Here is a 27,485-nt window from a genome sequence, read left to right as displayed (position 1 = left end):
CGCGGCGGCAGGAAGCGGGGGCGGGCGGCAGGGCGTGCCGGCCGGGCCGGGGCCGGGGCCGGGGCCGGGGAGCGGAGCCGAGGGGAGGGGAGCGGAGGCGGAGCCGGAGCCGGCCGGGGGTGGCCGTAAGGTGAAGGTTGTTGCAGTGGGTTCATTAAAAGACAGAGTTCAACTCGCCGCCGCCGCAGAGCGCTGCTGGGAGGCTGGGTCGGCGGCTTGCGAAGGGGGGAAAAGCGGAAAAAAAAAAAAAAGAAGAAGTAAAAAGAAAAGAGAAAAAGGAGAAAACCCGCAGCTACCTAAAAGAATACTAAGAGGAGCGGGGCGAGGGCGGCGGAGGGAACCGCGGGAAGAAGGGGCAGGCTGTGCGCTCCCGAGGCCCGGCGAGGAGGAAGGATGATAAACGTGGTGGCCGTGTGGCTGGTAGCCCTTTGCTTCCAGGCTGCTGTCCCGGTGAGCCCGCTGCGGGGGGGGGGGGGGGGCGGCGCGGTGCACGTGGGGCGGCGGGGCCCGGGCGGCGGCGCGGGGCCGGGGTCGGGGGGGCGGCGGGGTGGGCTGGGCTGGGGGCCGCCGCGCCCCGTGAGCCGCCCGGCTCCCCGCCGTCCGACGGGTTCTTGCAGGGGAGCGGTGCCCTTGCCCTACCCTGCCCTGCCAGGAGGGCTTCGGTGGCCTTTTGTGCTGGCGGCGGGCTCCAGCCCGGGCTGCCCCGGCAGCCTTAATTCAAACCAGACCCGCTGCGGCTGCTCCCGACCTGCCGGCGGCTCCGCCCCGGTGCGCTGCGGGGCGGGCGGCGCTGCCCGGTAACCCCCCGCCGGGGCGCGGGAGCCCCCTCGGTGCGCCCAGGGAAAGGGGGGGGGGGGGGGGGAGATGCTTACTTCCTCCCTCCGGCGTGGTGCGCCCCGGAGCGGGGTGAGCGGTAAGTTTGGGCGAGCGCTTGCATGTGGCCCTTTGTGGTTCAGCTGTGGCCGGGGAGCCCTCCCCCGCGTTCCGCGGTCACGGGTGGCTTCTGAAACGGGAGCGCTCCTGCCGTGCCCCTGGCACAACCCCGCTCTGAAGGGAGCTCGGGGTCGGCTGCTCCCCGACCGCCTTTGTGCCCGGAGAGCATGGCCAGCAGAGGGTACGCCCGGATGCCTTTTATTTCTGCCCGCTAAAAGAAAAATCCTGGTGGTCGACTCGGCGCAGGAATCCTGCGGCTGCCGCGGTGCCTGTGCTCGGCAGCAGCCCTGGGAAACCAGCCCCGCTTCCCCTCCCTGGCGGCGGCGGCGGCGTGCGGGCGGCCGTCCCGGCGCCTCGCCGCTGCCCCCAGCCCACCGGAGCCGCCCGGGCAGGGCTTCGGGGCCGTCCGCTTTCTCCCTCCTCACCGCCTTCCTCAGCTCCGCACTCACTGGTTTCGTGCGCTCCCCCTGAACACGGTTAACACTGCGATGGTGAGGCTTGCACTTTCTCAGAACTCCGGTGTTGGGGGAGAAGCTCCCGCTCCCTTGGGCTGCGGGGCAGCCTTTCAGCCTCGGAAAGCTCTGCTTCCGCGCTGCAGCAGCCGCCAGATGTCATCCATGAATAGAGCATGGCTCTCCCACCGCTCCCTGCCTCTGCTCTGCCTGTGGAGGGCCTTTCCACGGAAATCTGGCACCGCAGCCTTGTAAAAATGCTTTGCTTGGTGCTCCAGGTCTGTGCTGGGGGCCTGGGCTCTGCGTTGTCCCCTAACCTCTGTGTGGGGTTAGCGAGGGTGGGATAGGAGGCCTTGTGGCCACCTGTCGAGGGGCACAAAGCCCGAGTCGCCATCCCTTTCTCCTCTGGTGAGGGACACTCGCTCCCTGTTTCCCGTGTGCGTGCACCAGACCTGTGTGCGTGTCACTCGTGGAGTCTTCTCCTTTGGATGAGTTAGAAAGAAAAAGTGGAACATGAGGCCTTGTGTGAGCAGGCAGGATCATCAAAATCAAAATGGGCATTTTTTTCTTTCTGAAAGGGAATAATTGATTTGAAACTTGTCTGGATATGAACTACAGCAGTAGTTGGATAAGGAGTGGCAGAACAAAGTGCACAGCAGGATCTAAGCTGCTCAAAAATACCTCCAGTTTTGCTGTACCGTTTTGTCTGTGAACTCTACCTGTAGAACTGGACACGTACCTTCTAGCCCACGTGGTAGTGAGTAGTTATGAGGTGGCTAAAAATGACAAGCATGTGAGCATAATCAACCCTGTTTCATGCGGAGAGGGCTCTGCTTACAGCTTCTGAATAAGCTTTCTACTGAATAACGTGGAAAACCTGCAGTTAATTTGCAGCCTCTGCAGTGCATTTGGATAAAATTCCCCTATGATAAATAATCCTTACTAGAAATGATAAGGACATGAAGTAAATGCTTGTCTGGAGTTTTCCTGTGCGTAAGAGACACGCAGGCCTGGATCACACCAGATTGAGGGGTTTCCTGGGTGAACACATGGAGGAGCAGAAGTCCTTGGGGCTCCCCGTGGTGACTCAGTGCTGAGGCTGTTTCCCTTCTGGTGATCACGTGGCCTTTTTCCCATGTCGAAATGTCAGTGACATGGACTAAGCTGCCTTTCCCACCCATCTGGAATAATTATGCTTTTGCATCAAGTGGCAGAAAACCTCTTGTGTTGGGCACAGAAAGCAGAGTGACCTTACACAGTCCTTTGCATATGCCAGATCACAGTGCTATGGGCACTGGCATGGTTGTGTTGCGTTCTTGGTGGTCTGATAATTGGAAAGCGTGCCACTGCTGCTGGCACATCACTTGACCCCTTGGCTATGGCTCCATGACTTGACTCGTCCATGCATGTTGTCGTAGAAGTAATAAGCAGGAACAAGAAAGTGGCCAAACGATAGCTGTTTTCTTTCTGAGTACTCTAACCCACAGGAATGGTTGGGGAGGTTCCTGTTCTTCTTCAAGGTGACACTTTATTGCTCGAAACACCATGTATGAGAGTAATTGCCCTCTGTTGTTATGATGGGGGCATTGATTTCTTTGAAATAAGAAGGCTGATGCATCTTAATGGATTAACCTAGTTATTCTCTCGAATGGAGACTTTTGGTATAAAGACCAAAACATGGTATAACCCTGCCATGAAGCCAACTGAGCCAAGATGCATAGCCTGCTGCAGGAGGGCAGTGGACAATCCAGCCTGTATCATGTGGGAAAACAGGGTTTTGATTGTTTCATCTGGTGTAGGTGCATACTGGTGGTTAACACAAGCTTAGCAGAGAAGGCAGAACCTTTTTCCAAGGGTGATGTCATTCCTATCTGAATGTAAACTAATTAGAAGAAATTAGGTAGTCCAGCTTGCTTATTAAACATGTAGGCAGTGGATAAGGAGGAAACACTTCATTCTATAGTACATGCAGGGCAGTGTCACATTATTTATCAAGCACTATAAACAGCGCTTCTCCACCTGAACACTTGCTGGTGGCTACCTCGCAGTAAAATGGTGACTCTGTTGTATCTGGTTGACTCTGATTAGAGCAGAGACAAACAAGCTGTAGTTTATATCTTGTAACGGGGCCCTGGTGCAAGTTTGTAGTCTTTTGTTCCAGGTTTCTCTCAGTTTCAAGTGGCCAGAAGAGCTAACATTTTTAATGGCAGCACTCTGAAACTTCTGGAAACCCAACAATCCTCTCTAACAACCCGAGACAAGTTACAGCAAGTGCAAGAAACCTGTAAGCCTTCTAAAATTAAGCTAGTGCACTAACCTGAAATGTAGGCTGCTGTTTTAGCAGCAAAATTGGTCCATTTTAAGTATGTGTTTTGCATTGCTAGTGCTTAGATGTCTCCAGGTGGCCTGTATAGTAGCACTTGGTCCTAACCTTGTTTGAAGTGGCTCTTGTGTCCAAGAACCATGCTGATGCCTCTGGGAGGGACATTCCACGCTGGTTTGTGTCATTTGGCATCTAGGGAGCTGGGATTTTAGTAGGGCCTGCTACAGGGAGGAGGGAGCTTCTTGGGAGAGAGAAGATAGGACCCCTTTCCTGAGGAGGTGCTGTCAATGATAAAATTGCAGTGCTTCAGCATTGCAGCGTTAGTATTTTCGTCTTAGATGTCTCCTGCTCTTTATTAACTCAGAGCTAATAATACAGCATTCCAGGACAGCTGGAGATTGATGCACTCGCTGAGACATAGGGTACTTCAAATGGCACTGTTCCCTCAGGACAATGTTCAGGTGTTGTTAAGGCACCTAAATGTAGGTGTCTGTGTGTGTGCTAGGTGCCTAAGCTCTCATTATAGTCATGGTGATGATGTAATCAGTGGAGCCAAAGAGAGCGATTATCTGACCAGCCCCTGCACGTCTGCTTCAAGGTGAGTTGCTTTGTCGGGGCTTTGTTGACTAGATCTCATTTTGCCTATAAGGGGAGCATAGACACCTTTACTTTAGTGTCTTTATCTGAGAGCAATTTAGCTCAACGTGGTAGTCTTTTTATTTGTTAAACTTTTATGGTAACTCTCTCCATAAACAAACAGGACTGGACAGGTGCTGTTTTGTGCCAAGAGAACTAGCAAAGCAGTGGGAAACATCAGCTTTCAGCTGGAACAACAGCTCTCTCCTGTTCTAGTGCAACTGGATCAGTGCCTCCAAACAATACCATAGTCTTGCTTCTGCTAAAGGCTGTGGAAGAAATTGGGGAGTATAGTTGGGTCCGGTATCAGCCTTCTGAAGTGAGGAATATGAGCAGAAATGTAAGTGGTTGTATTTTGGGGGGGGGGAGGGGGAATTGTGAGCTGTTGAGGAGGCATCAGAGCATTTTAGTATTTAAAGGCACTGTTTATTTGTGGATTAGAAGTGAGGAACCTTTGTTACTCCCTAGACTTTGATAGAGGCAGTGAACTTGCAAAGTAGAAGTTGTTTTGACCAACAGTGCAAGGACTTCTGGTGTTTCTTATAGGTTCACTTCTCTTCTGAGAAGATACCATATGCTCTCTGCATTTTAGAGTGTCTCCTTAGGAGTGCTGAGTGTCAATTTTGTTAACAGGTCTCTAAGTTAGAGTTGACTAGCGTACTTCATTTGAACTACTGCTCTGCTAGACTACTGGTGTACCACAGAAATGAGCTTTATCTGGCCTGGCTAAAAACCTGGGATAGTGCATTTTCTACTATGGAGATGCTAGTGGAAAAGTTACTGCACTGTGAAGCCTTACCTTAAGGTGAGATAACACTTGGACCTCCTACAAGCAACTCTTGTGGAGCAACATCTGCTAATGTGGTGGTTTCCCAACCTCTCAGTTTCTCAAGCAATGCTTGGCTGCAGTCGACGTTCTGGGTCTCGTGGAACCGGCATGGGTCCAATGGAGTCTGTTAGCTTGGGCTCCTTGCCATGCTTGACTGTAATGTTTGTATCTCATTCATGAGACCAGTCTCACCAGTAAGGCTTGCTTTGCTGGATGGGAACCAGTGTGTTAGTGGGATTTGGACGGAGTTGGTAATAGAACTTCCCGTTGAGTCACTGGAGCTGCAGTTACAACTGAGTCACAGAGGTGTTGGAAGTCATGGCTTTCCCTGCTAGGCTTCTAGTTTGAAACTCCTTCAGGTATTGATCAGTTGAAGAGCTCTTGCTGCTTCACTTCTGCGTCTTGCTGCCGTGCTCTCTGGCAGAACTATCTTCTCCATAGCCCTTGTTTTTGCAATGTGGTTCTCTTTATTGTCCACTCATTTTGCCTCTTAGTGTTCAGGGCTTTTCTAGTAACTGAAATGTCTTCAGGATTGCTGTTGCAGAATGACTCCTGACTAAATCAAAGGCACTGATAAAAGATAGGGAACTGCCTGCCAACCAGCTTAAAATACTCATGGGTATCTTGCCTTTCATGGAGGCTCTGTGTTCTTGTCATACTCCACCCTGTAACTTTTCTGCACTGCCTGTGCAGTAATAACAATGTCTTGTATGCCCGTCATGGAAACAAAAGCTGCCAGTCTTGATTTTTGGCTGTAGGCGGTCCCAGGCACATACTCCTGTCAACCAGCCTTCTGCAAAGTACAGCCAGCCGGTTCATGCAACAACTTCTCTGAGTGCCCTGGCTTCATCACCTGAGTGTACACAAGCCATAGCTAGAGAACAGGGGTTGCTCTTTGTCTGCCTGTGCCACGTGATGAGGAGCTTATTGCCTCTTAAATGGAAGGAAACTTGAACTCCATTCCAGTTGTAAGGGGAGTGTGCTGAATGCTTTCTGGGCAGCACTGCAGACCATGACTGTCCTGTGCTGTACACAGGAAAGCTCTTCTAATTAGTTTCTAATGCTGATGGCAGTACACATCCTGGTCAGAGACAGTCAGCAGCTCCAGTCCAGCCCCTTGCATCTAGGGACTACTAGACGAGCAGACTGTATATTGAAGCCGGAGGTGGGCAGGGGAGAGTGGAGCCAGTCTACCATCTGGAGAGCAAGCAGTGATTAACGTAACGATTTCCAGATGAGAGCTCTTGTGAAGCTCCATGTCGTAGCAGTGGTACTGCTGTGGCTATGTTGGTAGGGAGCCTTTGTATGTTCCCTGGGGATCAGAGCTGGCAGCTGTAGTGCTGTAGGAAGAGACTACCTGGCTCTTTCTTGTCCCAAAACAGGACCCTATTGCTGCCTTATTGTATGCTTTGAGACCAGTAGAGTGGAGAAATATAAATATAGGTATGTATATATTTATAGAGAGAGATATCTATCCCTGTCGTGCTATTTGTTGACTAGCTCACAGCAGGGTTTGGAGGCTGTGTGCCCTGACCCCAGGATGGTGATCTGGGAAATTTGATGCCTGTGCTCTGCGCAACTACAGGAGCTCAGAGCAGCCTGTCTATCTACCAAAACATCAGTCTTGGGTAAGAGCATCTCTCCAGAAGAGAGAACCTGTTATCCCATTGACTAGGTAATAGGTATCTTCTTCAGGGACAGAGCCCAGGCTTTCTTTGGTCAAGAAGTTAAGGGGTAAGAGGAGTAAAAGCCCAAACTAGAGGAACCACAAAGCTTGCTTGAATTAATCTCTAACACAAACACTAATGTATGTGATATTTTTCACTCCCCTGCTGTGCTGTGTGCTTATGAAACTGTAATAGAGACTCTCACACGGGCAGATTTGATGGCCAAATGAGATTTGCCCACCTCACTGGCTCTAACAGGGTGTAAGTGGCACCTACGTGCAGTGGAAAAGAGGTAGTGAGGCTTGCATCGAAACTTGCCTAACAGCCTGCAGCTAGACAGCTTTGACTTCTAAATCTCTTTCTGTCCTAACGGAGGAATCATCTAGATCGTGACTACTTTCCCATCGGTGAACAAAGCACCTGACAAAAGAGGCTGACTCTGGCATGTCTGGGCAGTGGCAAAGGAGTGCTCTGCTATCGTGCGCTTACATCAACTGACTCATGGCCTCGAAAAGGAAAGCTGCTAGCTTAATCCTCCAGCAGCGTCGGCTCTGCTCTGAAGCGTGTTTAACTTGCAAAAAGTTCCTCAGCCTGCATCTGGAGTCGCACTGAGCTGTGAAATGGTGGTGAGCATCTCGCTACAGAAACTGGAAGATGCGATTGTGAATAATTAGAAGTTATTAAAAGTGCTAAATGCTCAGTATGCCCCCACCTCCCCAGCATGCAGGCAGAAGGGGTTAAAAAGATCCACCAAACCTCCTTACACTGATTCTAGTAAGTAAAACAGGCTGGACACGAGTTGTCCTGTGGCCAACTTAAATGCTGGAGTCCCAATCGTATAGCAAACCTTATTTTCTGACCTATCCTTTAACACTCCCCATCCCACCAGATTGCCTGCTGGGGAACCTTCCCATGCGTTATTTGGGGGCATACCAGTTTACCAGTTGGCAAGGCGTGAAACTGTGCCAGAGATCATTCTAATAATTTGATGGCATAGATTGTGTTCCAGTGCCCGGGGACGTTCCCTGATGTTGTTTAATTTACTAGTACGGATGTAGCCAGTGGGTCTCTGGCAGCAGGCCCAGAATGCTATGAAATTGTGAAATTGTGAAAACTGCAGTATCCAGTAAAAGAGTGAAAGTTCATAATAGGAGATCACGACTCTCTCATTGAAAACTGAACCTTTTTGGATGCTTCAGAAGGATAAGCAACTACAGTTGCATGAGAAGTCTTGTGTAATCAATCAGCAGAGGTTTATGAGGTGAATATTACAAACCTGGAACAGCAAAGCATTCAGTGTAGTAGTGATGGTGCTGGTACATGCCAGTGATTCAGCCTGTGCTTTTAGAATTGGCCCATAAGGTGGTCCTTCAGCATTTTATGCTCTACTTTCTTTAGAGATATATTGTGCTGACTAGAGTTGGTAGTCAGTGAGTAGACCTGGAAGTTTAATTGTATATGAAATGTCTTTAACTTAGTGATGTTTGAACTGTGTCTTACAAGTTTGATCTATTGTTATGTAGCATTTAGCTATCCCAATGGTACTCCTTGCCAGAAACTTGTCTGGACTAAGGGACGTGTTTTGCTAGGAGTAACTTGGTACTAAAGCACTTCACCTTGCGTTGCAATTTTTAGTACTGTTTTATTGACTTGTCTTAATGCCTGACAGTCCATCAGAGGTGGCATTAGTGATGTCTCTTGTCTCTTCACGGTATTGATATGTAAAACGCAGGAATGTCCAAATCACAACTTAAGTCCTACAATTGCCCATATGAGGCAGGAGAGCATCTAGACTCCACAAATATGGTAGCATCTCCCCCTAAACTCTAACTTCCTCAATTGATTTGGTGACTGCTCTGAAACAAGGCCATGGGGAAGACAGGTGAACAAGCTGTATACCCAAAAATGAAGGCATGAGGTAGCTGAAGTTAGTATCTGTTACAGTGAGACTTGGATAACAGCCTGGATCAAAGGGAAGCTCTCTGATTTATCCTGTCTTTGTAACAGCCCCTTGTTCAGGGCTCCGCTGTACAGATGTGGTACTAAACAGTGCAACTGGGTGACTCTAGGTTAGAGTCGATTAGTTTAATCCACTAGGTGTTTGGTCAAGAAACGCCTAATGTTCATTTCTGAAATGAGTAGAACTATAGGTGACTCGAGTGCAATTGCAGCAGCAGTTTTTTTAAGACTGTTTCTGATAGGAGGATTTCATTTGATGCTTCAGCATTGAAATGATACTTCAACACCCTCATGACTCAGCTTGGAAGTACACCAGCCAGCTTCCATAATTTCATTGAGGTGTTGCATAATTTAACTGTAAACGGGGCAGTAGTAAGCAACTGCTGTCAGAACTTTGTCTTACATGCAGGATTACCAATGCTTTTGTAAACCTGAACACAGGTTTACAACATTAGTGTCCTAGGAAGAGGCATTGAGAGCTTGATCTCTGCACCATTTTATATGAGTAGATCACTTGTTGCAAGCTCCAGTGGTTATGAGCACGCATATTTCTCAAAGGGAGTTCATGCAGTCTGAACTGTGTTCTGCGTTAGAGTAATTCAGTGAAATGTGGTCCAGTCTGTGCCCAAAGACCATGTGGCCTACTGCTGTTTATTCCAAGGAGACTAGCGGTACCCGAAACACTTACATGCTGCTTTTCTTCGGCACCTGCACTCAGGAGCTACTAAGACTATGTGGAAGGAAGGGGTGATGCTGAAGTGCCTCTTCAAGAAGACTCTTGGGATGGGGGAATAGGCTATTCGTGATCTGAGATGTGGCTCCTGCATGTGGTGGGAGATGTTTGAGTCCTTTTGTGCATGGCTTAGTCATGCTGGTGTAACTGCATCTGTTTGGCAGGGATGACTTCTGCATTATAAACAATCTAGGCTTAGTCAACACTGTAAGATCCTGTGGATAAAACAGACCTGATAGCATGCTTCATAATGTAGGGAGAGACTTGATTTCTTCACATCCATGCTGATTTACTTGAAACTGGAAATGGTGAGGCATAGAAGCAAATGCAAAAAGTACACTTAACCATGTGTGTTAGTGTAAGACCTGCCCAGGCACAGGAACTGCCCTGCAGAACAAGAACAATCTAAAGCTGCTTGCATGGTCTGTGCGAGTCCAGCAACTGGCTGCTGATTGAGACTCTCAAGTTCCTTCTTAACAGACCGGCGGCTGACTGGTGTGAGTCCTGCTGTGCAAGAACAGAGTTTCTTAGAACTGGTTAAAGCTCAGCTATAGGGAGTGTGACCAAATCAGAAGGGAGCTGCTGAATGCCAACTGTTGGTTCATTTTGCTGCCCAAGTCTAACTTGCTTCTGCAGCTCCCTTGCAAATAGTCAAGGTCTTCTGTAGCAGACTGACAAATAACAGCACCAAGGGATCAGTTTGTGTTGTGTGACCGGTCCTGCCATCTGGTGTGCACATGTGAGATGGAGATTGGGACAGTGTCTGTTCAAGCCAGGCAACTCTTTCTGGATGCTTCCAATTCCCTGATCAGTCAGCTCTTCAGTGGGGCGTTTGCCTGAAAAGAGTTGTTGTTGGTGCTGTAACTAAGAAGCTGGGTATGAGATTTATAATGAAATACAGCATTCAAAGGTAACAGATTACTGGCATGTGTGTATGGAAAATACAGATTGTTAGCAAAAAACCATTTCAGAAGCCTTGGAGACTTCATCGTGTCTCCTTCTGGAGAAGATGTGGAGTTTACAAAAGCGATCAAGAAGGCCTTTTCTTGGATTGTTGAGTCTTGGGCTGGTTGTCATGATATGAAGGACTTGATATATGTCCTGTAGGGTAAACCACGAGCAGATCAGCTGGGAAGCTAAAGCAGAGTTTGATAGCAGCAGGCCTTAGAGCTGGCAGGTGTTGCTGACACTGAAGTGTCAGCAAATAGAAGGTAATTTTTGTTGTCTTGTGCATAGGCAGTTGCTATAGGATATATCCAGTTGCTATAGGCTATATCCTCCTATAAAACCTTAAGTCTGGGTGGTTCCACTGTAGCTTTATGTAACTAATCAGAATACCTTGTCATCTTTTTTGTTGTTGTTGTTAGGCTATTTGTAGATTTAAGTAGTCTCATTAATTTTACCAACTAACCTGCTTTAGCTGAGACCTTTAGTACTCCAGGGTTGTGAGTTCATCTTTCTGCTGAGGTTTAAATAACTTCCTATCTGCTAGGAACCAGAAGTACTGCCAGTAAACCCTTAGTTTGATGATACACTAGGGATTTTTAGCTGAAACTTGGATTTCACTAACCTAGCGTAGCACTGCAAGCAGTTTGCTCAAATTAGAAACATACATATGTATCACTAATAGAGTGAAAATGCTTCTGTGATCCTTCAAGAAGATCTTACAGCTTCGTCTCCTGGCTCCTTGGCATATCTTGCACTAGGTAATTGCTAGAGTTCAAGGAGGAGAAGAGGGAAACCCCTAGGATTGAGATAAGAACCTGGGTCTTCTCCTAGCCATGCGCCTGGATACCAAAGGCTGTTGCACTTACTCTTGCCTGATACTAATTCCTGGAGGCAGGAAGTATTCCTGGCTGCATGTTGGCTTCCCTTCCTCAGGTGAAGCAGAACAGCTTCTTTCCCCCCCAGAATACTGTCTAGCATGGTGACGAGGTTGCTTCTGACTTCTGGGAACGCATCTGCTCAGGTCACAGCACTTGTGCAGCTGTAGTGTTGCTTGTGGTAGTTTGCTGATGACACAAAAGTTGGCATGGAGCTCATTTGAAATGGGTAGTAGTTCCACCAGTCAAGTTGTATGGCATTTGTCTCCAGGAAACAGGCATCCCTAGGACCAGAGGCATACAGATGTTTTCCTGATGCTGCTGAGAGGCATCAGTGATTCATAGTGTGCCACTAGCCTAATTTGAAGACTTGAGACGCCATAGACCACATCACACTTTCCTCTGAGCTGGGACTTCCTGAGCTGAATGGCTGAAGATGAAAAAAGCAAGTTGTGCTCCTGTGGGACCAAAGTCCTTGAACTGCTTCTCTTGTGTCCTGACGTTGGTGTGCTGCAGGCTTGCACTCTGTTCCGCAGTGATGGCCTCCGCAGGAGGAGTGTGCAGGGTTGAGCCGCTTGGCATCCTGGCACATGGCCTACAGCTGCATGCTGGCCAGTTTGAGCTAACAGGCCTACTGGAAGAAGACAGTCTCAAATGGGACAATTGGAGACACTAGCTGCTTTGCAGCTCTTCCCTCAAACCCAGTCTTGGACTACGTTTATCAGTCTCAGGGCTGTAATGCTAACTGATCTGCTTTACTGGGAGCTGGGTTGTTTCTTAGCTTTATGGGGAGAAGAGACTGGCTTTTCCAACCCATGCGTGCTGTGAAGGAGCAATCAGGCGGTCTGAAGCCCACTGTTGCACTTGCCAGGAAGTCTTGGTGGTTCTGTAGCGAGTTTCACTCCAGTGACAGTCCTCAGTGCTGATCCTGTAAGACAAGGGGAGTGGGTGGTAAGAGATGGAGCAAAGAAAGGAATTTGCACCCAGATGGAAGCAAGACTGTTTGTTCATGGCAACAGAGGTCAATGCATGGATGGGAATAATTGGCTAAGGATAGGGACTGGTTTTGCAGGGACTGCTGTTGAAGACAAAGTCAATGTGTTTATATGTGTTGGAGGGCAACACTACAAAGTCCGGTCTCCATTTAAGTGGCTATAACTGCTGATGACTTGTCTGAGGTGAGTTGCTCAACTTCACCTGCCTGAACTCCACAGCAGGCGCTGTGTGTATGCTGCTGTCATCTTACATGTTGTGAACTAGCCATGTTGGAATACGTGGTAGCCAGGGGGCATGTGGCTGTGCTACTGCAGGGGGAGGAAGAGGCAGCAGGGACCTTAGATCCTGTCACTTTTAGTTTCTTTGTCTGTCAGAAGGGTCATGTTTATCTGTGTTGCAGTTACTAGTATGCATGGGTGGTGGGTTTTGGGCTACTAGAGTCCTTTGCTGGATGGGTTTCCGTTTCATGAAGATTTTCTGACCTGCAGGATACTCCCCTCTTTTAACCTTACTTTGTCATGGTTTCTGCGATTGGCAGCCCACCACTGGCTTTGGCTGAAACTAAGCAATTCCCTGTCTGTGCTTTTCTAAACGAGCAGATGAACTGGCTGTTGCTGTAAGACTGAATCTCCTCTGCTGGTTTCACTACGCTAGAAAGTAAGAAGTGCTCGTGACTTTAAGTCAGAGGGTTTTAAGACAAGTTAGGTTTGTCTGGTCTTGGCTTACGCAGCTCATCTCTCAAGCCAGCTGAAATAGTTGAAATTAATTCCCCAGGATGAACTGGAGCTGTTAGCTGTATGTATGGCCTCACTGAGCTGCACCTACTTTGCACAGCTCTTTGAGGTTATACATTGACTGTGGCTTTCTCGTGCTAGCTGAAGAAATGAATGCCTGAACTATCAATATGTTAAAAAGCTGCAGAGAAGGCTCTTTAAAGAAAAGCAGTTATAGCATAAAAGTGAACTGGCTGCTTCTCATGAGATTAGCTGCAGGGAAAAGAGCTTTCTCATTAGACTGCATCTTCAAAACACAGGCTGCCTTGAACGTGGGAGACAAAAGGTACCCCACTTTTGGCCATATTGTGACAACCCGCACCTGCCACTGATACAGAGTTAAGTTGAGTGCTTGTTGTGTGCCATGTCTGTGGATGTGTTGACCTGTCAGTGACATTCAGTCATTGGCCTGGGCTGTATTGCTTGGCTGGAAGGAGCAGGTTGGCATGAGTGAAAGCAGTGTGTAGTAACTTACTTGTTTGATATATCCTCTAGGTGAAAAAGCAGGAGCACAGACTCTAACTTGCTTCTCTGTATTGCTGAAGGACTGACCAGTCTTCTAGTGGAGCTGGCTGAGAGAGAACTGGGAGGCAGCTCAGCTCTTGTGCATGAGAACTGACGTGGTGCTCTGTACACTCCTAGCAGTGCGCACGAGTGATGTGTCGTCACTGATGCTGTGTATGTTGCATGGCCACAAGCTTCCCTGGCGGCAGCATCGATAAACCTGTTAGACTCCTGCTACCCCTGGCTTTGCTCAGCTCTCTCTTCTGAAGGACGTGCAATATACTTCTTGTCCAGTACTAAACTGCAGTCGCACCGGACCTCCTGTAAAGTTCAGGTGGCTCAAGACAAAAGCAGTACTACTGCTTTTCTGAATAAGGCATCTATCTAGCCTTTGCTACTGTGTTTAGGAGATCAGGGAGGACTCAAAAGCACTGTTGTCAGACTTCGGAACAAACCTTATCCATTGTGAACAAACAAACTCTCTGCAGAAGAGAACTCTCCCTACAACCCCTCTCCTTGCTCCCTTTTGTATAAACCTGCGTGGCTCTTTGAATCAGCCTCTGATTTGCATGTTGCCCGCAGTCTGAGGGTGGTGATGCGCACTTCCATAATGCATGGTGGTGGCAGGGTATTTTAGCTGCCCCTCTGCCGCAGGGTAGGTGAATGTGTGTCAGCATCCCGGGAATCCAGGCTGTGATTCTCTGTGAATTGCTTAAGCAGCCCTGGCTGCCGCGCTCTGCCCTGTGCCAATACAAACACTTGTGCATTCATGCACTGAGCAGGATTGGGGAACTGGTCCTGCTGGAAAATTCTTTGCATGATGTTTTCTCCCCACCCCCCACCCCTTTTTTTTTTTTTTTACCAGACCAGTTCCCTAATCTGGTTCACCATGAGACTGCATGAACAGCTATGCAGGAGATGGTCCAGGAAGCATGAAGTGACACGCTCTCGTGGGAGGTGGTAGTTTAAAGGTCCCCGCTGCAGAATGCAAAACCCAACCTGATGGTGACAGGCTGGTTCATTTTCACTCTTGGCATGTTGATTGCTGTGTTTCAGCCTTACTTAATTAAAAAAGTTGCCCTGTCACAGTAAGGAGAAAATGTAATGCTGGTTGGGCAATAGTGTGGTACTTATCAGGTGAGCCTCTACAAGTATTGGGACTGTAGCTGCTGTGCGTATGGAGTAGCTGGATGCTCTTCTTCCTCGGCCACTGCATCTTATTCAGAGGATCAGAGTATGCTTCTACAGCTGTGGCCACAAAACTTGACAGAAAAGGAGGATCAAAGCGTAGCGGACAGTGGGCAGAGTTTACAGTCTTGTCTAGTCTGCCCATAGCGAAACAGATCCTAAAAGCTCTCATCCTATTTTGAGGAGGCGTTGGAAGGTGTTTTGCTGCCTCGAGAGCCCGAGTGTCAAGAGGTAGCTACTGTGTGATGATCAGGTGGTTCATGCTTCAAACAAAAGCAACTGCTGTTGCAGCTAGGACCTCTCCCTCAAAGATAGTCCCCTTCTCAAGTCACCAGCCAAGAACAGAAGAGGGGGCCAGTAAGAACTCAATTAACCAAGACTTTCCAGATTTCTTTATACTAATAATGACGTGCTAGAGAAGCAGCCAGATTAACCGGCATACCTCTTGCTGCTAAAATGGTGCTTGCCTTGCTGAGCAGAAGAGCATCCTTTACTTTCCACTTGAGAGCTGCCTGACCGCTTCCCTTTGGAAGGAGCACCCTGTGAGCCACTAACCAGCCTTAATCCAGTTGATGTAAATTGATGGATGGAAGGGTGGGGATGCTGAAGCCTGTTGGTATGCAGCAAAAGCTCATTGAGGGAGGGGGGAAATGACACCATCTGAAATAGGGAGGGCAGACAGTTGTAATGCTTTGAATAGCCTTGATGGGAACACTAGCCAGGGATAAAAGTACTGCTTAAATGTAGGCTGTCCAGTCCATGAGCTGTTGTGGGACGGTTTGTAGCTGTCTTTCTGCTCTTTGGCCTGTGCTATTAGTCTGTATCTTTGGCTATTCTAGGAAGATAACTACTTCATTAACCTGCAGGGTCACCAAGCAGCACTGGTGCTTATCTTGAGCAGTGGAGTAATAGGAGAAACAACTGGAAGAGCCATTAGCCGAGATGGTGCCACACTGCTACTGACTTCTGATGTAGCAGACTTGCATGCAAGCTTCACTTCTGACTTGCCACATAAAAGCATCAATTCTGTTTCAGCTACTCCACAATTTATGGCTGACTTAAAATTGAAGGTGTGCATGGTCAACTTAATACTAGCAGTCTGTATGCCTACAGGAGGAGGGGGATAGGTGAGGATGCTGCTGTTTTGTTGTTTTTTTTTTTTTCCCGCCCCTTAACCATTTAAGCTGTCTGAAGACCATGGACATCTGGGACTAGAGTTAATCATGTGTGGGCTATTAACTGCAGAATATCAAGGTTTAACAAAGCTAAAATGTCTTTCAGCAGGTGGTTTTGTCTTCCCACACACTAATCAGTATTTTGAGGTTAGAAGCTCTTCAGGCTGCTCTGCCTCAGATAGCATTTCTGTTAGAGGAACTAGATCTGCTCTTCAATATATAGCAAAAGGTGAAAGACAATCCTTTTTGTTTGAGTTTATTTTAGAGCTGTTCAAATCCTTGTGAAAGTCTCTTTCTGGATGCTCCAGTGTCATATTTAGTAGGCAAACCAGAGAGCAAATGCTTGTCTTGTTCTTACATGTTTCTCTAAACAAGAGCAAGCCATTGGTTTTGCTTCCCATAAAGTTGGAATAATCTTGTAGGATGCTCAGGGAGGTATTTGAGGTGGGAAAGCTCATTACAGCTCATTCCTTTTCAGCTGAATAAGAAGGATTTATTAGGAGAAACAACTGTGCAAATTTAACAGCATTATTCAGATAATGCAGGATTTCAAGTGTTTTTGACACTGCTGTAATAGGTTGATCACTGACTAGGATTAATAGGAGTGGGATACAAATCATCCTTAATTTAGTTTAGGGCTTGTGGCAAAGCCAGTGTTTTTGCTTACCTCAAAGAGAAATTTGAAAAAAGCTGGTTCCTTTTACATATACCATGGCTCCAAATTAAAGAAATGTGGTTTCCAGTTTGGGCGGGGTGAGATCAACTAATAAACTACAAATCTCCCCTTCATCATGACAGAGTACTTCAGGTCTGTGCTCTAGCAGGAGGGAACTCTGTGGCAGCTGACAGGATAAGCACAAAAAGATTCATGTATTGACACTGAGACCAAGATGAAGACTGAAGAATAGTTAGAAATGATGCTTTAAAAAAAAAAAAAAAAAGGCTGGAGTATGTCAGGCTTCTGGAGCCAATAATACTGCTAATGAGTTGTGAAAGCCTAGCCCATTCTTGATTAAATTGAAGATGCCACTAAGCAGCTTTCTGGTTGTCCCAGCAGAACTGAATAACTATTGTTCTGCAACAATACAGTGCTCAGCAAGAGCAGAGGCTAACGGTCTCCCCAGGGTTTCCCCTAAACAGGCTGCTTTGATACTTGGGGAAGGGGGTCTTCCACTAGTTAATGGGAACTGGTTAATGCATATCAAAAATGCTGTTAAAGATTTTGCCCATCACATGCAACTGAATTCAGTGACACCAAATCAGAAGGGCTAGGCAAGTATTTCTAATCAGTTGTCTGAGCTGCTAAAAAAAAAAACCAACTAAAAAAAATGAGCTTGTTAAATGGTAAAAAAGCAACATGTTGTAGGTGCAGTATAAGAATTGAAAGTTTTTTGACTAGAATACATGAGATACCATCAGAGATCCTTCAAAAGATCCACCGCCTGAACTTAATGTGTTCATCCAGCCTCTCTGGCATCAATTACAATGTGAATGGTCCACAAATAGTCTCAGTGGATGGAAAAATAAACTGGATGATGATGGAAGTAATTTCTAAAATTATCCACATGAGCTAAAATATCCACATTAGCTGATTATATCTAACAGTCTGATAATAAAATTTTGAGCTAAAGTAATGCAAAGTTGTTGGTAGAGTAATCTTGCTTTAAGCTGATTATTTTCAGCTCTTTCGTATGATAGCACAACCTGGTGATTCAATCTGTGTTCTGCACCCCTAATCCTCTTGACTAATCAAAACCTTTCTCATTGGTGTAACTCAGCTGCAATGAAAGGTCATGGAAGAGCCTTGACCATGAGGTGTTTGTTGTCTGAACAGCACGGTCCATCTTCCTGATGCAAACCCAAATTAGTTCAATCCCTTCCGATGCTGTCCTGAGTCAGTGTTTTATGTTAACCTTGCTGTATCTGAAATCCTTCAGCAGCAGATCGTTATAGAAGCATGACCTTTCTGCAGTACTTGTATTGTGTGGTGCCATAAGGAAAGGTTACTGCCTTTCATACCTACTGAAGCTGTAGTCTGTGGAGCAAGAAGTGTAGTCTTTATATAACTGTACAGTTAGATAAATTAGGGGAATGTTCCTTAATGCTCATGTGTCATGAAATTGGATGATGCCATGAAGCTACATCACTCTGTGGACATTCTGACTGGTATCCACATCTGCATAATCCTATACTGTCCCTTGAGTATTTGGGGCAAAGAAAGTCCCTCTCAGATCCCAGGCCTCAAACTACCTGGTCAAAGGGAGATGCTGCAACTCCCAGAGGAGCAGCTTGGGACAAGACCCTTTGGGACAACTTGAGTGGAAGGACACATTTAGTGCAACTTCACTAAGTTCTCCTATAAAGCTGTGGAAAGCAGACTTTATTAATCCTGAATCATGTTTTCTATTATTCTCTTGAAGTACAGTAGCCAAGCGCAGGGGACAGGAACCAGTCTGAGTCTGCCTTCACGTTTGCAGGGTGGCTGCTGAGCAGCAGCTGGGCAACTCTACACTGGAACAGCGTGGGTCTCCATTGGTTTAGACTGGGCTGCACTGGACTTTCCTCCTGTGAGGAGGACCTAGCTATCCCTGCTAAGATACAGAAATCAAACTAGGAATTAAACAAGTACGTGACAAAGGCTGTGGAGAAGCAGAACATGCAGCAGCCTGGGAAGAGGCTAAAAGCTGAGGTGTGAGGGGAAATGTATAGGTAGGCTGGCTGAACACGCTGGATAACAAGGAAGCATGGCATGACTGAACAAGCCTCATCCGTTAACACCACAAAGGGAAGGGGTGCTGGCTCGGTAGTCAAGATCAAGAGTTGCTATTTCATTTCCTGACAGTCTGTGATCCTTTCAGGAGTGTTGCTAAGGTCTGCAGACCATCAAATCTATCCAGATGTTCTTGGAAATCCTGTATGAGCTACCCCTGAAGATTCAGTTTTGGGGGGAAGTTAGTCTTGATCCTAGATAAAGGTGTATGGTGACATGCCTCAAACTGTATTGGCAGTCCCTTTCTTCAATAAAAAGCTGGAGAGATTGCTTTCTAACTGCTTCAAGGCAGAGTCTTCCCACTGAGAGAACGCACCCCCCCTTTTGCACTCAAAACCAAGCTGAGTGGGAGAACAAAGGATTGTGCTGGCCACTGCTAGTGCAAGAAAGGAGGGAGAAAAATGGTCCCCAACCCCCCCATCAACCAAAATGGTGCAATTTCTGAAGTCTGACTTCATTTCTGAATATCCTGGAAAGGACGCTCAAGGGAGCAGAGTTGGGGAAGCCTGGCAGTTATTTCCGTATTCTTTATGCACCAACAGTTCGTACTCTTTAATATTTGAAGTGTAGTGAGATCAGCTTGTGTGAGTCGCCGACCTTCGACACAAGAAGGAGAACATACAGGAAGTACCTATCTGACCTACTTTCCATGGATGAGTGCAAAAGCACAGTGCAAACAAGCAGGGACAAATCTAAAAATCCAAATTACCTCATGAGATGCAGCTAAACAAAAGATTGAAGGGCAATTTCTTCTTGGAAATTACTCTAGAAATGTGCTTGCAGAAGCTTGAGGAAGTGATGTGTTTTATTTTGGTTTTTTTTCCAGTAGAGAAGTGCTAAAAAGTTTGATGTTTATATGAGGGTTTTTTTGTTCTTACTTTCTTGTTATTTTAAAAAAAAAAATATCTAACTACAATGATCACCTAGAAGGGGTAAGATCTTGGGCCTGATTAGGTTGGTGGCAGCTTGCATACTTGTCTTCAGAGAGGTGGAATCTAATGGGCTAGTTAACCACCCTGGAAACTAGTTGTTCTCTGGAAATGTGGGGAATGGATAAGGTATTAAGGACGAAAGAGAAAACTGGATAAACCTGATATCTTAAAAGAATGAAAAGGAGATAGGGCCAATAAATACAGCCATGTAAGTAATAAAGTGACAATGAGAGAGCTCAATTGCTTTGTTTGACAGATCATACTAGTGCTGGCTAACTTCTTCCTAGGATGAAAATGAGTGTTATATTCATTTTTAAGTGACACTGTGTTAATGCAAGCTAGAGAAATACAGCAGGCCTGGTTGCAAAGCTGGCAAGAATGTATGTTCTTCTTTTGACATAATAAAATGAGATTTCACGCTCCCGATAAAACCATGATCAGCTTGGATGATGCAGTGCAATATCTCCTAAACTTGCAGATGGGGTAGTGCTGGAAAGGGATGACGAGGGCATCTTGAGGATGGGATAGAAGTCAAAATTCTGGAAAACGGGGAACGTAGTTGGATGGGGAAAGATGAAATTCAGAAGAAGTGACTTACAGGGCTTTGGTTTGAAATCTGAGAAGGGAGAATGACTGGTTAGATAATGGTAGCCCTGCAGAAATAAACCTGGGGCTAGTCATGAGCTGAGAGTCAAGCACGTTGTACCGATAGCAACAGAAAGCATATACCGCAGAGGCCAAGATGCATGAAGTAATCACTCTGCTTTATTTAGTGTTGTCGTCTTTGGATATCCTGAACAGCTTTGAATGTTGTGTGTTATGACAAACAGGTGCAGTAGAACAGGGGTTTGGCCTCTTGTTTCAGCAACTGAACTTCTGTGCTGGTTAGTGTACTCCTTGAAGGACAAATGGAGAAAGCTCAGGGCTGTGTTCTCCTACATGGAAGGCTGGCTTCTATCTCAGGACTTAGTCTGAGTGCCCACACTTATAAAAAGGGAATCTCATTCTACTTCCAGTTAGATGCTGTAGTGTCAGATATGTCAACAGTGCTGGAAGGGCTCAAAATGGCAGAGAAGCCAAACTACTTTGTCTCCCCTTCTTTTCTGCTCGTTAGAAGTAATGCAGTAATTCACAGATTAAGTGGTTGGTAGATAGCGAAGACATGAGCAGTCAGAACCTGAAGCAGAATGGTTATGTTGTGTAACGACTGAGCATTGGCTGCTACCAGGATGCAGCTCTGAACGGATTCCTTGCTTTCTTCTTTCCCAAAGCAAGTGCAGCCTGGAAGCACTGCAGAGAAGGGAGGCAGCAAGACTGACGTTTCCAACACCAAATAGACTAAATAGAACTACTCTTTTGGGGAGGAGGGATGGAGTGAAGAAAGATGAGAAAATGCAATCTGAACAAAGAAAGTTTGTGTAACCTTCAGGAGCCCTTAGAGGACTCTGCGCAAGCCACATGATAACTTTAAGTAATCTCATCACTAACACACCTTTTCCCCTTCTCTTTAAAGCAAACTACAAATCTGAACCTTCCTCCTGAAGATCTTGATTCATCTGGTGATGACAATGATGCATTCTCAGGTTCAGGTGCAGGTGAGTTATTAGCACTTGTACTGTTAGTGCTTGATCCTTCCAGAATGTGGCAATCGAGATCTTGACGAGCATCCAAGCTAAAACGGGGGGAGGGAGGAATAACACACACACCCCCGCCCCAGAATATGAGAGCTGGGAACAGAGAAAGAGCCTAATCTATTCATCTTGTATTGCTACAGATACTAACAATTAGCAGAAAATGAGTTGTAGGAAGGGAGCAGAAGCAGGTATACTCCATGTGGCTGCTGATATGAGATATTGCATGAAGAATGTTATTAAACTGGAGTGATTCTTTACTCATGGGGAAGAGAGACTGTAAGAAGGGCCTTTGTCCTCTTTTACAAGCTGGTAGAGATACTGTTTGAGGGTTTGTACACCCCAACCTGCCAACGTACATCAGGTGCAGATTTTATCTGTCATCAGATGTGCAAGTTCCCATGGGCCGTAATTTTTTAAAAGCGGAATAAAGGGGTTTTAGGGTGGGGAAAAAGTCTTATCAGAATGATTACTAAACTGCATGATAGAGACCTTTGGTGTTCAGTGCTGAAGTTGAGGAGATGCTACTAAGGAAAGAGCAAGCTATTGAAAGCTTGGTATCCTTCTGCTTCCTTCCAGCCACATGCTTGTATTTTAGATTAAATTCTGCAGGAATAAGACCCTGAAATGAGCGCCAAATGTGCCAGTGATTAAAGATGTAGAGTATATGGGTGACTGCTCTGAATCAAATAAAAAATATTTATGGGAAAAGAGTCAGATAACCATCCTGAGCAACCAGTGTACTGAAAGCAGACATCCCCCTTGTTGACCTGGCTGCAGACAGACTAGCACTTGTGCCTTGGGCATAAGCAGATGACTAACAAAGTATTGCTGAATAGCGCATTGGTCTGTCCCTTCCTTATTCCACTGAAAACGATAAGGAATTACAAACCGAACTGCTGTTACTACGAAAATTGGCTATGCAGCTTAGGCATCCTCCTTAGACCAGCGTGCTGAAGATACTATTGATAGGTCTCTAAACTGGCTAAGGATAATATTTTTTTGTTTTGCAGGTCCCCTGACTGACCAGTCTCGCACCTGGAGAATCCCAGGAGAACCGACTAATTCCTCATTACTGGCAACACCAATGGATTTCAACGAACAGGCATTTCCCGGGACTGAGAGCCGAACTGAAAAGGAAGTAATATCTCCTTCTGCAACTAGTAATGTAGTGACAGAGGAGCCAGTTGTAGCTGTGAAGGACGAAGTACCCATTATGGGCTCACCTGATGAGAAACCAACAAATGATGCAGTTACAACAACAGTGAGAAGCCCCACTACTCACTTTCCTTCAGTGGTTCATGTAACTCCTTCAGAAGCCTCAGGCACAGTCCATGAGCTCAAACCTAAAATCCCTAGCTCTGATGTGCCAGACACTAAGGACGTGCCTGAGCCCCACTCTACCATCCATCATGAGGGAGACATCACTGCCACCCTCACGACGACAGCTCCAAAGGACATTGTTCCTACACATGAGGAGGTTTCTGAAGACGGCTCTGGAGACCCGGTGAGGACTAATAGCTTTGAAACCCTTTCCAGGGAGATGGCTTTAGTAGTACATAGTAAGTTGATTTTGCAGGCAAGAGTGGTAATTTGTCAAAAACAATGATTGATTTTAATAGGTTATATTGGTGGAGGGTTTTAGATGAGAAAAAACAAAGCTGTGGAAAGTCTCCAGTAACAGACATGATGAGAAACATGAATAACCTGCCTTGTATGTCCCAACAGGGAGACTTCATCTTGACTAAAGATGAGGATTTGGTCCCCACCCAGAACTCAGAAGTGCCAGCTGACTCTGGGAGGAATGCCAAAGCAGCAGGAGCCTCAGGAATTATGGACAGAAAAGAAGTTCTTGGAGGTACCTGATATTCTGGATTTCTAGTTGGTAAAAGCAGACTTATAGGAGTATTCCAGGCAGCAGAAGCTGCAGTTCTGCAAGTACATCTCTGAGCGTGAAAGCCAACCTTTTACATTAGACCTCTGAAATGAGGGTGGTGATTCATGACTCTGTGTTGTCAAAACCCTAACGGGGCAAATATTAATCTGCTAATAGCAAAGCAGCCACTGCTAGTTAGCTGGAATTTTGTGTTTAAACCTATTCCTTCCCTTCTCTCAAAAATTACAGTAAAACTGCTCTAATGCTGCCTGGGTCAAATTACTAGAGTTGAACAACGTAGCCTTGCGTGCTTTGCAGCATGACGCGGTGGGAGATCTGTTTCTCTAGGTTTACCTCATGTAGATGAGCAGGCTCTTGGTAATGGCAGGATGACTGGGCTGGGAGGGGGCAAAAGGACAAATTAATTTCTGGAAGTCATGAAGTCAGGGACCGCACAGTAAGGAACAATCTGGAACTTACAATCATACTAGCATTATCTGGTGTGGCATGTAGAGTAATTTGTGGCTTTTTCCCCCTTCTAGGTGTTATTGCTGGAGGATTAGTAGGCTTGGTGTTTGCAGTGTTTCTAGTTGCATTTATGCTGTACAGAATGAAGAAAAAAGACGAAGGCAGCTATTCACTAGATGAACCAAAACAGTCTAACGGAGGATACCAAAAACCACACAAACAAGAAGAATTCTATGCATAAACACTGATCTTCAGGACACTTCTTACTCCATCTTTCTTGGACTCTTCTCTCCCTGCACGTGGACCTCCTAGTGTGCTTTGCATTAAACTTAAGCCATATGATCATTGGGTTATTTGCCCTTACCACTTTGCCATTGGAAATTTTATAACTACAAAGTAGATCTGGATTCATGGAAGATTCCCCGCTTTCTTGCACAACTTTATTTTATTTTTTTTAAACAGAAGTGGGACTACAAGTTCCTAAACTCACTTTGGTTTATCTAAAGACTGCTGGGGCAGGCGGTGGGGAGAAGATAAGGGAGCACTGTATGTGTAAACCTCTTGATATTTAGGGAAAGGGCTAGCAAGAATAAACAATTATCAGTGCTCGAATTCTGTATAGCAGGGATCCTTCCTATTTAACTCATAGATGTGTTTTAAGTGTAACAAATGGCTGCACTGGGCAGACGTTTGGTACACTGCAATCCTGTAGCTCTTTCTAACTGCCGTATTTGGAGCACTTAATGCCTATGAAACATCAAGCTCAACGTGGTTTCTAGTGAAGGGAGGTGTGAGGGGCAGGGTAAGCAAATGACTGTCACGTGGTTTAAAATAACTTATATTTTGGAAGCATTATCCCATACTCAGAACCAGCTCCTAAGCAGTTGGTGCATACACTAATACAAAACAAACCCCAAAGACCCCAAAACTAAGTGGAGAGTTCATTTTAGCAATAGCGTTGGACTGTGCCACTACCCTCTTGCTCTTTCTAGGCTTAGGTAAGAGATAGAGTTTTCTAAGCAGTCTCATCTCAGACATTCCCTCTTCTTAGGTGCTGAATCTAGGCTGGACTGTCATGCTGCAAATACTCTTATCCCATGCTACTGTGTAGTCGCCAGGTGACTGATGGCGTGTTGTAGCACCTACCTCTCTGTGCACTGTTTACAGTGGTTGTCTCGGAACGTGGTCTGCCGTCTATGCCACAGAATACCTTGGCACACAGGGGTGGAAGGTAGAAAGCAGCATATCATGACTTCGCAGCTAAGGAGTAGAGAAGCATAGCATCTGAAACAAGCCTGTTGAAGGCTAAGTGTAGGTGGCCTTAAATACATACAACAGTTAGTGTGCTTGACTTGACTCCGGAACAGCTCTTCGGAAGCTGTTCCTGCACTTTGGAGAGAAGCAACTCCAGGGATGTCAGACTAGTAAGGGCCGAAAAGCACCTCCTGAGGAAAGTCTGGATGCCTGAAGCTGTTGGTGGTCAACGTGCTGTCAGATGCGAGGCACTGAGGCCTCATTGAGGGTCTGGAGTTCTCCAGAGTATCTCAAACCGAGTGAGAAGAGAAGCGTGGTGTTCTGCACAAGCCTTACTTCTGCTCTGCCTTTGGTTAGCTTGTTGCAAGTTCAGTTCCTCATCACTCAGTGCAGAAGGTATGGGGTAGGTGGAGGAGTGTTTACAACTGATGTAAATATTTGTACTGTTGAGCCAGAGGGAATGATTGGAGAATATTGGAGAATATTGCAACAGTTGGTACAAATGTTGCACATTAACAGTAAAACTTAAAAACCTGTGTAATTTAAATGAAGTATAAAACACTCCTGAGCTGCTACGCAGCTAAAATTGGTGCCTTCTCTGCAAACCCAAGAAAAAAACAAAACACTTCTTGATTCCAAACTCTTCTTTTGTGCACAAGGAAAACTTGTGCATACGTGTAGCTGGCTGTTTTAAAGTAAAGCTGCAAAGTCCATTATGTCTTTTTTTTTTTTTTTAACTGAATTGAATTTTTATAGGTTAATGCAATGACCAGATGGTGTTAATTTCAGCTGTAATTCTTTGCTTTGTATAGGAATGTAGAAATGTTGTTCGATAGGTTTATCTATGAAAAAGTTCTTGTAAAGCACAGGAAGATAAAGTGGTAGACTTCAGTTGTACCTCACAACCTTGCTAGGGGGAAAGGAAAAAAACTGTATATTTTGGTAGTCTAAACTGACAGTTTGTGAAACAAACATGACATTCTGTGTTATTTAAGTGGTACAAATGAAATACGAGTTCTAACAGAAGATGCAACATTTGGTTACCTGTATGCCATGTAAAAGTATACTGCAATAAATGGCATTTTGGCAAGGATGTGTCTGATCTGTGAACATTGCTCTGTATAATATTTCACAAAGTAGATGTGGTTTTTAAGACTGCCCAGCTCTTTAAGGAAGTTGGATTCCAAGTATGAAATGTGAATTTTGGTGCTAGACATATGGAGGTTCAGCTCAGAATTTGAAGGGTATGAGTGTGGCCTGCTTCCCTCTTACCCTGCCCTGGATGTCTGGGTTGCAATGAGCTGTTCTACCCTGAGGCAGTGGTGTGGGATATGAATGGGCTGTAGTGGAGACTTAAATGAAATCTCTTTGTTAGAGCCCTGCAGCATTTCCTGCTGGTTCTGATTTTGGGAGGTCTCCTTGCTTGTGTAGTATGTCATCATCCCCAAAAAGGTGAAAAAAGTTGTAAATCTTCCACAGGGCTCCCTCTTGCTACTTGTCTTCTGCCTCCAGGAGTTGGAGAGCAGGGAGGGCTGCAGGAGGGGCAGCTCCAAGTCTTTCTATTAAAACATGCTTCCCAAGACAAATTTGTAGATTGTACCTCCAGGGAGGGAGAATAGAGCAGGCTGGTCCTAAGTATTCTGCTGTACAGCATCAATTACTCTGGGGTGCTACAGCTTGTGTGGGAGGAGACGGAGCAAAACAGAAGTAGAGGAAAATGTCCTTCACAAAATAGGGAAGTCAAAAGCTGCTGCCTGCCTGGGTGGGTCTTACTGCAGCTTATACAATTATTTTCTTCTACAAGGCTTTGAGCTGTAAGAAATTTACTTTTTTTGTTCTGTAAACTAGCCACTGTATTTTTAGTTTATAATCTCCTCTTGCTTACACTGGAACCATGTGGGCTGTGTGTTTCCCATCAGAAAATGTTTGGACGAATCTTGGTAATCGGAAGGTTTTGAGATCAGGCAAAAGGATCGAAGGATTGAGTTTAGAAGACTTCCATAGCTTCCATAGCTAAACAAAGCTGGAAAGTGCTTTCTAACTGCATGCCAGCTTTGCCAGTCCCTTAAACTGGGTAAAAGAGTTGTGTAAGATCAGAGTTGACTGTTTTGCAGAGCAGTGTCTTACCTGCTATGAATTCTCTTCCTTGGGGGTTCCCGAGACTTTTGCTTCCACCTTTCTAGTCAGTGATAATGTGGGAAGTTAAGGCAGCAGGGAGGGAAAAAATGAATTGCTGAGGGAAGTGGGAAATTTCTATGTGAAAACCCTTATAAGTGAAACACAGTGTCTGATCCTCAGTGTGCACTTAAGAGAATACTTGTACTAAGAGAGAATAATATACAGAAGGGACAGTCTGCCTCTATTCTGGCACAGGTTTTCCTGAGTCATGTTTCTGTTCACTGTGCTTCCTGACTTTCTTCTTCATCCATGCTGGAGCAATTATCACATTTGCTCTTGTTCACAAGTGAGTTGCACAGAATGTGGCTGGCAGAAAATCTGACCCCTTCTTTGTTCTGCAAAAATGAGCTGGAGGGTGTAAATGCACCGAATATCAAGGAAGGCA

General features: G+C 46.0%; 1 protein-coding gene across 1 annotated transcript; it reads left to right on the top strand.

Annotated features, from left to right (window-relative positions):
• Positions 1 to 219: 219 nt before the first annotated feature.
• SDC1 (syndecan 1) lies at positions 220 to 26,007 on the top strand. Its single transcript, XM_050893060.1, has 5 exons — positions 220 to 450; positions 21,207 to 21,288; positions 22,338 to 22,831; positions 23,053 to 23,182; positions 23,743 to 26,007. The coding sequence occupies exons 1-5, from the start codon at positions 394 to 396 to the stop codon at positions 23,907 to 23,909; spliced, it is 930 nt and encodes a 309-aa protein (XP_050749017.1). The 5' UTR covers positions 220 to 393; the 3' UTR covers positions 23,910 to 26,007.
• The last annotated feature ends 1,478 nt before the right edge of the window (positions 26,008 to 27,485 follow it).

Source organism: Gymnogyps californianus, chromosome 3 (genome assembly GCF_018139145.2).
Source record: "Gymnogyps californianus isolate 813 chromosome 3, ASM1813914v2, whole genome shotgun sequence".
Classification (NCBI taxonomy): Eukaryota; Metazoa; Chordata; class Aves; order Accipitriformes; family Cathartidae; genus Gymnogyps; species Gymnogyps californianus.
The sequence above is the reverse complement of the archived record's forward strand: the minus strand, read 5'-3'. Positions and strand labels throughout refer to the sequence as shown.